Raw genomic sequence first — 12,650 nt, 5'->3', positions numbered from 1 at the left:
ATTGGTTGGTTTCTGGTTCATTTTAAATTATGTTTATTTAGATGACACGCCTAACAAATCCAAACCAGAGGTCCGTCACAATCTTTAAAATGTTGTGGACTTTTTGCTTGATTCTGGTTTCAGACAGGCTATTGTTCTTTGAATTAAAGGTCAGAAGGCACAAGTACGTTCATTTTTTCAGGTATCATCTAAGCTGCTCTCAATTCCAAAATAACAAGAACATAAGAACATATAGAGATTGGAGATATCAGGATTGTTGGATCCAAAAATTACGATTGAACAAACAGGGATATATTATTGGCCAAGGGCCTCATCAGTTATGATGGTAGCAATAGAAATAAAATTTGGATTTGGTTGAGTTAGTCAACATGGAAACTAAAGTAATGCTTATGACAAATAAATTACTATAAATGGAGCACAGAATTAAACAAATATGCATTGTATATCTTGCGTAGAAAATTTGGATTTGATAAGTATCCCTAATCAATTTTCCAGTCTCCGGGTCTCCTGCCCACGTTTATCGCAGCCATACATGACTCATCCTCTGCATAACATTATGCAGGGAGATGCTCCCAATTCACGGGGGTAGTGTGTTGTGGGCAGGAGATCCGAATTCCTATTAGAAATTGTTTTGGTTCAGACACCTGATGAGATAACACATGAAGTCAATAATGAGACAAAAAAATGAGGTCAATAGGGAAGAAATCTTAGAATTCGGCCAAATATGAGATTCCCATGTGTTTGCATTCTGACATATACAATTCCTAACATGTGGTGGACCGAGGGCGAAGGGTCCACTGAATGCGCTCTCCAATCTTGACTCATACACCAACTAAAAAAATATCTTTTTAACCACAGAATTCTAACAAACGCAGAGACTTGAGCTCTGTGTAGAGAATGTCTACAAAAGGATCACAGTAGAGAAAACGAAATACAGTAAGTAGAAACTGCACTGAATGACTGAATTTAATATTTTTTAAGTGCAAGAGCTAATGACTGAAGAAGTGAAGTTGATTGGCGCATGGGTAAGCCCTGTTAGTCTCAGAGTAGAGCTTGCTCTGAAACTGAAGGGGGTGAAATATGAATACATAGATGAAGATCTCTCTAACAAGAGTCCTCTGCTTCTGAAATACAACCCTATTCATAAGAAGGTCCCTGTGCTATTGCACAATGGAAAGCCGATTGCTGAATCGGCAGTTATACTCGAATACATCGACGAGACGTGGAAAGGCTATCAATTGTTGCCTGAAGATCCTTATGAAAGAGCCGTGACCCGTTTCTGGGTCAAATTCATAGATGAGAAGGTAATTGTTTATTGAATTTCTGTTTTTTGTTTTTGTAAATCTATGTATGTAACTAACACCCAAGATTGTCATAGTTCTATGTTGTACACATGGCCCACTATTGGATTAATTTGGACCCTTTGATCTGTGCAGTGTAATGCAACACTTTGGAGGGCTTGTTGGAGTGAAGCAAGTGAGCAAGAGAAGGCCATTGAAGAGGCAAGAGAGAATCTGAAAATACTAGAAAATGAGCTCAAGAAGGGGAAGAAGTTCTTTGGGGGAGATAACATAGGATCTGTAGACATTGCTGCTATTTATATAGCTTTCTGGGTTGGAGTCCTTCAAGAAGTAGTGGGAATAAGCTTGATGGACGAGGAGAAATTTCCCGTCTTACACAAATGGATCGAGGAGTTCATTAATTGCGATGTTGTCAAGGAAAATCTTCCTCCCAGGGATAAATTGTTTGCTTACTACCAAGGTCGTAAGGAATCATAGCTGCATCCAAATCCATGGTTTATAAATGAGTTGAAGTTGTATGTTGGGAACAATATAGTTACTGATACAAGCTCAATCTTGTTGCAGAACTTCTTCTCATATTTGTGCTGTGTCATCTTGTTTTTTTCCGAAAGCTTTAGCTGTACTGGGCGCTTGCCTATTGTTCTGATCATCTGTTTTACACTAACCAGAAATTTCAGTTTGGTATTCACATAACAGTTATAGCTATCTTCTTTCCCCAAATTCTGGCGACATGGGCTCTATATTTACAGGAATCCATTTTGTATTCAGCTTGTATTTGGATTTATATATGTTTAGTTTTATATTTGGATTGATGAAGCCAAGAAGCAAGAACTATGAACGATCATAATCATCACCATCACCTATGCCTTATCCAAACTATATATAAGGCCAGTTACACGAATCCCGTTTGGCTATTCTGTTCTGTTTAATGCCATATCCATACTTCTCTAGTGTTTAAAAAATCTCTTACTTCAACCCATGTCCTTTTTGGTTTAATTCTAGCCTTTATAGCCCTCTTCAACTTGCAACAGATCAATATAAGACCGTCTTAACACAATTACCTATAAAAAATAATTTAAACAAATAAAAGTAGTAAAAGAAATGCAAGAAGTGATACATCTATGATGGGGTTTTTATACAATGTGAGTTGTTTTTCCTGTTGCCAGTTTCAAAAATAAATCAAAACCATATTGTTTGGAAACAAAAACACAAGCAACATGTTCTTGGTTGTGTATGTGTTTTTTGTTTTCAAAACTAAAACTAAAAGCATGTTCTTAATCTGGTTTCATAAACGTGTTTTCATCTGATTATTCAATATCATGTTCCATAAATCATATAATTTTTATATTAGAAAAATTATTATTATTTTTTTTTTGTTTTAAAAACCAATATTTTGTTGGTTACAAAAAACATGTATTGTTTTTTGAAACATAACTAACTTGTTTTTTCCTTTGAAAACAAAAATAAAGTTCAAGAACATATTTTTGTTTTTTTGCCGATATGGCGACTCAAAAATAAATGAAAACAAAAACATTCATGTTGTAGAATGCCCCCTGAATGGGCTTCGGATAGTCAATGCAAGGTTCAAAATATCAATACACTCCGATACACCGAAGGGGTGTATTAACACTTTGACCCTCATGCTTTACATTTTTTTTAGTTTTTTTCCTTCAAAATTTCGGTGTATTAACACTTTGACCCTCATGCTTTACATTTTAATTTTTTAGTTTTTTTCCTTCAAAATACCTCAAAAAAGATGTATCGAAAATTTGAACCTTGATTTGATGCATGTGGGCCTATAGATGTGGATTTAAGATGGGGCAGAGTGGTTTATTCTGCTCGGAAAAAACCACTTAAGAGCAGATTACTCTGTTGGAGCACTTGATACACGTTATTTGGACGGTGGTGGCTTTCAGAGTCCAGACTAAGCCCTTGGGCTCATGGTTTGGGCCAAAGGATGTATTATTACTTTGGGGGCAGTTGTTGTGCTGAAGAGCCCAAAGCTTGAGATGTGGCAGGTTAACTCTACAATTTAAAGCAACTGGTATTTTTATTCTCTCTCTCTCGTAGTCTCATACTCATTCTCTTCTATTCCTTACTGCGTGTTGGAATCCTTGTGGGCCAGTTGTTACAATTTCAAGCCACTCAGAAGGATTTCTTTTATTCTTAAGTGTTCATTAATTCTGAACTTGAGAATGAATGCCAGCTCTAATTAGTGGTTTCCTTTCTGGTTTTCCATGATGAGTATACGCAAATTAAAGTCCTCTCATTTACATATTGATTCTTCCATCTTCATGCATAAATATAAATTGTTTCAAGCCTTGTTATAGTTTCTTAGTACAAAGCTTCAAGGATAACCCGACATTCAGTGCGTGGTAGTGGCTGTAGGTTTTTTTTTTTTTTCTTGGTATTGGATCCTCAAATTGGTCATGATAATTTTTGGTGATGGGTCAATAGTTGAACATTAATTGGACCGAAAATTATCCAAAACATGTGTTTCTAAACAAGTAGTTAGGGTTTGGGGGTGGAAAACTTTTACGAAATGATGCGTATGGATCAGATGATGGCACTTCTGATAGGGCTTATTAGTGGTGAAGGTCCTTGCTTAGGTGGGGGATTCATCTAACGTTAGGTCCTGATCTTCTGACTGTCTGCCACATGGTGACTTAAGGGGTTATTCATCTAGTAAGTTTATGTCCACATCAAAGGAGACTAATTTTCTTCGATGGCTACTTTAATGGTTTTCCTATGGGCCTTGCCATAGAGGATTTTGGACTAGGAATAATGAGCTATAATAGAAGGCCCAGATGCTGGCACTTTTGACCAGCTTTCAGCTCACTTGCTCTGGCCCAGCCAATTGGCAGAATCTTAGGTGGCTCTGGAAGCCTGCCCTCGTCTGTTAGCAAATTCCCAAAACTCGCATTTTTGGAAACAAAAGGGAAACCTTATGATGATGCTTCTCCATAACTTAATAGTCCTATCTTCTTGTCTTTTTTGTTTGCAACAGAAATTATGGTTGGGAGGAACGGGCAGTACTTTTGAATCAAACGGTCAGGCCGTCGACCCAAAAACCGGTAGTCAGAACGGTTCTTTTCCGGGTTGTTTTTTAAAACGTTGCCATCAAATATATGAAATTTCCATGTATTTGCATTCTGACATATACAAGTCCTAACATGGGGGTCCACCACTTTATGCGCTCTCCAATCTTGACTCAAATACCAACTCAAAAAATATCTTTTTAACCACAGAATTCTAACAAACGCAGAGACTTAAGCTCTGTGTAGAGATGTCTACAAAAGGATCGCAGTAGAGAAAATGAAATACAGTAAGTAGAAACTGCACTGATTTTAATATTTTTAAGTGCAAGAGCTAATGGCCGAAGAAGTGAAGTTGATTGGCGCATGGATAAGCCCTTTTAGTCTCAGAGTAGAGCTTGCTCTGAAACTGAAGGGGGTGCAATATGAATACATAGATGAAGATCTCTCTAACAAGAGTCCTTTGCTTCTGAAATACAACCCTATTCATAAGAAGGTCCCTGTGCTGTTACACAATGGAAAGCCAATTGCTGAATCGACAGTTATACTTGAATACATCGATGAGACGTGGAAAGGCTATCATTTGTTGCCTGAAGATCCTTATGAGAGAGCCATGACCCGTTTCTGGGTCAAATTCATAGATGAGAAGGTAATTGTTTCCTTTTCTTAATTGGATTTTCTGTTATTGGATTAGTCTTGACCCTTTGATCCGTGCAGTGTATTGAAGCAATATGGAAGGCTTGTTGGATTGAAGAAAGGAAGCAAGAGAAGGCTATTGAAGAGGCAAAGGAGACTCTGAAAATACTAGAAAATGAGCTCAAGAAGGGGAGGAAGTTCTTTGCGGGAGATAACATAGGATTTGTAGACATTGCTGCTATCTTTATAGCTTTCTGGGTTGGAGTCCTTCAAGAAGTAGTGGGAATAAGCTTGATGGATGAGGAGAAATTTCCTGTCTTACACAAATGGATTGAGGAGTTCATCAATTGCGATGTTGTCGGGGAAAATCTTCCTCCCAGGGATAAATTGTTTGCTTACTACCAAGGTCATAAGGAAACCATATATGCAATCGCGTCTAGGTTTTATAAATGAGTTGAAGTTCCATTTTTCTAACACAAGCTCAATCTTGTTTAACAATTGCTTCTTATGTCTGTGTATTGTGCTGTGTTGTTCTGTAGCGTATTGTCTTTTCTGAAAACTTTAGCTGTATTGGGAGCTTGTCTACTGTTGTGAACATCTGTTTTCCACTGTTGCAAAATTGAAAAATTCAGTTTGGAGTTCACATCAACAGTGATACCCGTAGATTGTAGTAGTTCTTGTTCACATTATTTCTTCTTTTCTCAAGTTCTGGTGGCATGGGTTCAACATTTACAGGAGTCCATTATGTGTTCAGTTTCATATTTGGATTGATGAAGCCAAGAAGCAAGGCCTATCTTAACACAATTACCTATCAAAAGTACTATAAGTAAACAAAATTAGAAGAAGAAATGCAAGAAATAATACACCTATCCAAGGGTATTGGGTAGGGCTTGCTTAATTGGCCTCAGTCCTCAGTATGTTTTCAATAATCATGTTTGAAAACTTGATGCACGTTATTTGGAGGGTGGGTGGCCAGTGGCCTCCAGACTAAACCTGGGCTCATCGTTTGGGCCAAGGGATGTATTATTCCTTGTGGCAGTTGTTGGGCTGAAGAGCCCAAAGCTTGGGATGTAGCAGGTTAACTCATATATGTTTACGTTTTGTTTCTCTTTTTATTAAAGTCTGTTCTTGTATTTGTTCATGTAATCGACCTGGTAGTGGTACATATGGCTCTATAGCTTTAAATGTTACAAGCGTGAAATGATAAGAGAGGTTTAGAATTGAAATTAAAACTTGACTATACTCTGTACAAGTATGGCATCACAACTGGGCATTACTTGGGCTTTGTCCCTGGATGTAGATGGAATGGGTTGGTGCAGGGTAGGGATGTCAATGGGTCAGGTTAGGTGGTAAATCTGCGCTGACTAGACCTGGCAAAAAGTTGATCCAACCCGCAAACCTGATCCAACCCAACCCGAAAAAACAGGGTTAGGGTCTCATAATTAGCTACATGAATGGGAGAATAACCCGATCCAATCCAACCCGAAAAAATTGGGTTGGGTTGGGTCATGGGTCAACCCGCTGACCCAATTGTTAGGTTTAATTGAGATTATTTATGCATTGTTAGAAGTTTCCACTCTTTAAGTTTTTCTATTTAGTCTTTACTCTTTATTATTTACTCTTTGAATTGTTAAATGTTCAAGTTTTTTTATTTTATATTTGAAATTTTAAGGTTAATTGATTTAATTTTGGCATGCTTTATGTTTTTTAAATTTCAGTTATTTTTGGGCTGACCCGAATTGACCCATGGATCAACCCTAACACGAACATCTAGGGGTAGGGTCTAACATTTGACAACCCGACCTAAAATCAACCCGAAGTGTCTTGAACCAACCCGACCCGACCCACCAACCCAATTGCCAGGTCTAGCGCCGACCCATGCCTATTGGGTTAGGGTTGGGTCAGTCTTAATCTGGTTTTGGGTCAGGATGAAAACCCGACCCATTGACATTTGCAACTGTGAAATAATAGTTTATATGATGTCAATTGAGTATATGTGTACTAAATATGGGGCGGGGCGGGGTGGGTTTTTTATCCCCTATCCATTCAGTCGGGTTGGGATGGGTTTGGGTTGAGATTGCTACAAGCTGGATTTGGGTTGAGGCAAACCCATGCGGAACCCATTGTGAATTTTCCATAATGGAACCAAAACCTATTGATTGACTTTTCCCCTCTCAAAATCCGAAAAATGAACAGGCCCTATGGCATAATTTCCAGAGCTTTATCTCAATATAGCTACAGTCAATTAGATATCATATGGCATTCCTGAGACAAACTGATGGGCCTCTAAGATTATGTCTTGTTCTACCAATAATATTTATTACAATTTTGCTTTGCTAGTTCTGGTAAATCTGAAGGCTGTGGAAGGGGCTGGATGTGGATACAGAAGAACTTAATCTAAGCACGGCCTTGGACTCTGGAGGCTACTAGAGTTAGAGAAACAACTATTTCTAGGCTTTTGGACTGTCTCTCCATCTTAAGTTCATTAATGACTAAGTTAGCAATATATGTTAATTAATTAATGACTGTCTCTCCATCTTAAATTCATTAAGACCTTTCCGGTTTCTTAAATTCATAATGAGGAAAAGCTTATATATCCATCTTTTAACTATAGAAACAGCTGCAATCTCTTACACCTTGCCATAGTTGAAAACTTGAAATCATTCAGACGGTCTCGTCAGAAGCAAGATCATGGATATGCTCATGATATCCAAGGAGATAGTGTTGCCATTTTCCAATTGAGCAATCCAATAGGATAGAGGGATCCCTGAATTGGAAGATTTCTGGGTCCTTCAGATCATATTTATTTAAAGGCCATGACTAACAAATCCAAACCAGAGGTCCATCAAAATCTTTAAGTTCTTCACTTCTTGCTAATTGATTCTGGTTTTAGACAGTCTATTATTCTTTTTGAATTTCTTGCCAAAGGACACAAGTAGGTTCACTTTTAAGGTATCATCTAGGCTGTTCCCAACTCCCAAATAACAAGAACATATAGAGATTGGAGATAGATATCAGGACTAATGGATCCAAAAATTTCCATTGAACAAACAGGGATATATTATGATGGTAGCAATGGAAATAAAGATTGGATTTGGTTAGGAATTAGTCAACATGGAAACTAAAGTAGCGCTTTAGCCAAGTAAATTACAATATATGGAGCATAAAAGTAAGCAAATGTGCCTTGGAAATCTTGTATAGAAAATCTGGATTTGGTCAGCATCCCTAATTAATTATTCACTCTGAAAAATTGTTTTGATTCAGACGCCTGACATCACACATGAGGTCAACAATGTAAGCCTTGAAATTCCACCAAATATGAGTTTGCCACGTGTCTGTAGTCTGACACATTCAAGTTCCAGGGTCTCTCCAATATCTTGACCTCATATACCAACTACAGAATTCTAACAGAGGTAGAAACTTAATCGTCAAGGATGCTCTGTGTAGAGATGTCAATATAAGGATGACAGTAGAGAAGATGAAATACAGAAGTTGAAACTGCACTGCATTTCATATTTTAAGTGAAAGAGCTAATGGCTGAAGAAGTGAAGTTGATTGGCGCATGGAGAAGCCCTTTTAGTCGCAGAGTAGAGCTTGCTCTGAAACTGAAGGGGGTTCAATATGAATACATAGATGAAGATCTCTCTAACAAGAGTCCTCTGCTTCTGAAATACAACCCTATTCATAAGAAGGTCCCTGTGCTGTTGCACAATGGAAAGCCGATTGCTGAATCGGCAGTTATACTCGAATACATCGACGAGACGTGGAAAGGCTATCATTTGTTGCCTGAAGATCCTTATGAGAGAGCCATGACCCGTTTCTGGGTCAAATTCATAGATGAGAAGGTAATTGTTTCCTTTTCTTAATTGAATTTCTGTTTTTTGTTTTTGTAAATCTATGTATGTAACTAACACCCAAGATTGTCATATATAGTTCTATGTTGTACATATGGCCCAATATTGGATTAATTTGGACCCTTTGATCTGTGCAGTGTATTGCAACACTATGGAAGGCTTGTTGGAGTGAAGAAAGTGAGCAAGAGAAGGCCATTGAAGAGGCAAGGGAGAATCTGAAAATACTAGAAAATGAGCTCAAGAAGGGGAAGAAGTTCTTTGGGGGAGATAACATAGGATTCGTAGATATTGCTGCTAACTTCATTGCTTTTTGGCTTGGAGTCGTTCAAGAAGTATTGGGAATCAGCTTGATGGATGGTGAAAAATTTCCCGTTTTACACAAATGGACTGAGGAGTTCATCAATTGTGATGTTGTAAAGGAAGCTCTTCCTCCCAGAGAAAAGGTATTCGCTTTTTTCCAAGCTCGCAAGGAATCCATAGCTGCATCCAAATCCATGGTTTATAAATGAGTTGAAGTTGTATGTTGGGAACAATATAGTTACTGATACAAGCTCAATCTTGTTTCAGAACTTCTTCTCATATTTGTATTGCGGTGTGTTGTGCTGTGTTATCTTGTTTTTTTTCCGAAAGCTTTAGCTGTACTGGGCGCTTGCCTATTGTTCTGATCATCTGTTTTACACTAACCAGAAATTTCAGTTTGGTATTCACATAACAGTTATAGCTATCTTCTTTCCCCAAATTCTAGCGACATGGGCTCTATATTTACAGGAATCCATTTTATATTCAGCTTGTATTTGGATTTATATATGTTTAGTTTTATATTTGGATTGATGAAGCCAAGAAGCAAGAACTATGAACGATCATAATCATCACCATCATCTATGCCTTATCCAAACTATATACAAGGCCAGTTACACGAATCCCGTTTGGCTATTCTGTTCTGTTTAATGCCATATCCATACTTCTATAGTGTTTAAAAAATCTCTTACCACTTCAACTCATGTTCTTTTTGGTTTAATTCTAGCCTTTTTAGCCCTCTTCAACTTGCAACGGATCAATATAAGACCCATCTTAATACAATTACCTATAAAAAATAATATAAAAAAATAAAAGTAGTAAAGGAAATGCAAAAAGTGATACTTCTATGATGGGGGTTTTCTATAATGTGAATTGTTTTTCCTGTTGCGAGTTTAAAAAATAAATCAAAACCATCTTGTTTGAAAACAAATACACAAGAAACATGTTCTTTGTTGTGTATGTGTTTTTTTTTGTTTTCAAAACTAAAACCAAAAACATATTCTTGAATCTGGTATCAAAAAACGTGTTTTCATCATTATTCAACATCATGTTCCATAAATCATATAATTTTTATACTAGTAAAATTATTTTTTTTTTTGTTTTAAAAACTAATATTTTGTTGGTTACAAAAACATGTATGCATTAAGGGGTGTATTAACACTTTGACCCTCATGCTTACTTTTTTTTTTTTTTTTAGTTTTTTCCTTCAAAATACCTCAAAAAAGATGTATCTATGGGTCACCAAAAGTTATGATACGGTATGCCTGATAGTACTGAAAATTTGAACCTTGATTTGATGCATGTGAGCCTATAGATGTGGATTTAAGATGGGGCAGAGTGGTTTATTCTGCTCGGAAATAACCACTTAAGAGTAGAGTAATCTGTTCGAGCACTTGATGAGATCAAATCAGCCCCCACAAGACTTCGCCCCACAACGTCCCATAGCATATCCCTGCCGTGTATTAGGAACATCTTCTGATGATATCATCATTTCTGATATTAGTATTGGGAGATGTTCCCAATACATGGTGGGGATGTGTTGTAGGATATCGTGAGGCGCAGTCTTGTGGGTGGCAGATTCGAACTCGCACTTGATACACGTTTTTTGGATGATGGATGCCTTCCAGAGTTGAGAGAAAATTAGCCCCCCACAAAATTGCCCCCACTACGTCCCACAGCACATCCTCGCCGTGTATTGTGAACATCTCCCGATAATGATATTATCATCGGGAGATGTTCACCATACACGACAGAAATGTGCTGTGGGACGTTGTGGTTGTGGGGGGCAATCTGGTGGGGGGCTGATTTGAACTCTCCAGAGTCCAGACTAAGCCCTTGGGCTCATAGTTTGGGCTAAAGGATGTATTATTCCTTTGGGGGCAGTTGTTGGGCTGAAGAGCCCAAACCTTGAGATGTGGCAGGTTAACTCCACAATTTAAAGCAACTGGTATTTTTATGCTCTCTCTCTCTCATAGTGTCATACTGTTGGAATCCTTGTGGGACAGTTCGAATCAAGCCACTAAAAGGGATTTCTTTTATTCTTTAATGTTCATTAATGCTGAACTTGAGAATGAATGCCAGCTCTAATTAATTGGTCTTTTTATTTTGGCATTGGATCCTCAGACTGGTCATGATAATTTTTGGTGATGGGTCAATAGTTGAAGATTAATTGGACCAAAAATTATCCAAAACATGTTTCTAAACAAGTAGTTAGGGTTGGGGGGTGGTCAAGTGAGTTTATGTCTACATCAAAGGTGACTAATTTTGGACTAGGAATAATGGGCTATAATTTTCCTATGGGCCTTCTATTTCTGATAGGGCTTATTCATCTAGTGAGTTTATGTCTACATCAAAGGTGACTAATTTTCTTCGATTGCTACTTTAATGGTTTTCCTGTGGGCCTTGCCATAGAGGATTTTGGACTAGGAATAATGGGCTATAATAGAAGGCCCAGATGCTGGCACTTTTAACCTGTTTTCAGCTTACTTGCCCTGGCCCAGCCAATTGGCAGAATCTTAGGTGGCTCCGGAAACCTAACCTCCTCTGTTCTTAAATTCCCAAAACTCACATTTTTGGAAACAAAAGGGAAACCTTATGACGATGCTTCTCCATAACTTAATAGTCCTATCTACTTTTCTTTTTGATTGCAACAAACAGGGTTAAGTATAGAAATTATGGTTGGGAGGATTTGTGTGAATGATGATGGAACCATGGAGGTTAGCTTTAATTATTCTATACTTTAATGTGATCTTTATATTAGTTTTTCAGCCAGCGGGGAGACTAACCTATGCCTTTATTTATTATGTAAAAAAGTGGAAAATAATAGTTTTTCGATTACTTGGATGAGCTAAAGATATTGCTTGGTTAATGACCTAGAAAGGTTGTTCTTGGGTTCATGCAATTTCAATATGACCTTATAATAAGAAATGATCAAATGGAAATTCTGTAAAGGAGATGAAGAAAAGGTTTCTTTTAGAATTAATCCACGTTTGCTTTAGTAATTAATAGGAAAGTGAATAATATCCCACGAATTAGGAAGGTGTATAATAGGAAATTACAATTAAGAAAGTGTATATCCCCTGAATTAGGAAGGTGTATAATATCTTGATTAGATAGGAAGGTGCATAATATCTTGCTAGACTTTCCTTTTTCCTTTACTTTTTTTTCTTTTACTTTCTATTTTTCTGCCCACAACTTGTATATATAGTGTGGCCTTCGGCCCCTATTGTATATGTTTTTCAAGAGAAAGAATTTCTCCTTGTTCTTCTCCTCCTTTGAATTATAGTCTTATGGTTTTATCAGTTGTTTCTTAGTTATTTTTCCCCTTCGTGGTTTTCTTATGGTATTAGAGCGGTGGTGAGTTTCACCACTGATCCGTTTAGAGGGTGTGTGCCCATCGAAGAAGAGGAGTCGTGTGACTCGTAACAGTGAGGTTCGGTGTGTATCAAACCACTTCTTCAATCCAACCGTATTTCGGGTAACCTCCTATCTGAAGCAATGACTGGGAGCAGTTCATCCACCTCTTT

At 37.5% G+C, this 12,650-nt stretch overlaps 2 protein-coding genes and 1 pseudogene across 3 annotated transcripts; all 3 read left to right on the top strand.

Annotated features, from left to right (window-relative positions):
* The first annotated feature begins 390 nt into the window (after positions 1–390).
* On the top strand, positions 391–2,103 carry LOC148790132 (putative glutathione S-transferase; annotated as a pseudogene). The gene is made up of 2 exons (XR_016078909.1): positions 391–1,304; positions 1,437–2,103. The product of XR_016078909.1 is annotated as a putative glutathione S-transferase (transcript).
* A 2,456-nt stretch (positions 2,104–4,559) lies between these two features.
* On the top strand, positions 4,560–5,677 carry LOC104613429 (putative glutathione S-transferase). The gene is made up of 2 exons (XM_010281238.3): positions 4,560–4,985; positions 5,054–5,677. The coding sequence occupies exons 1-2, from the start codon at positions 4,674–4,676 to the stop codon at positions 5,423–5,425; spliced, it is 684 nt and encodes a 227-aa protein (XP_010279540.1). The 5' UTR covers positions 4,560–4,673; the 3' UTR covers positions 5,426–5,677.
* A 1,364-nt stretch (positions 5,678–7,041) lies between these two features.
* Positions 7,042–9,565, top strand: LOC104613475 (glutathione S-transferase U8-like). Its single transcript, XM_088892403.1, has 2 exons — positions 7,042–8,817; positions 8,964–9,565. The coding sequence occupies exons 1-2, from the start codon at positions 8,506–8,508 to the stop codon at positions 9,333–9,335; spliced, it is 684 nt and encodes a 227-aa protein (XP_088748529.1). The 5' UTR covers positions 7,042–8,505; the 3' UTR covers positions 9,336–9,565.
* Positions 9,566–12,650: the final 3,085 nt, after the last annotated feature.

Source organism: Nelumbo nucifera, chromosome 7, assembly GCF_055504915.1.
Source record: "Nelumbo nucifera cultivar China Antique chromosome 7, China Antique-T2T, whole genome shotgun sequence".
Lineage (NCBI taxonomy): Eukaryota > Viridiplantae > Streptophyta > Magnoliopsida > Proteales > Nelumbonaceae > Nelumbo > Nelumbo nucifera.
Note: the sequence above shows the minus strand (reverse complement) of the source record. Positions and strands in the feature narration are given on the sequence as shown.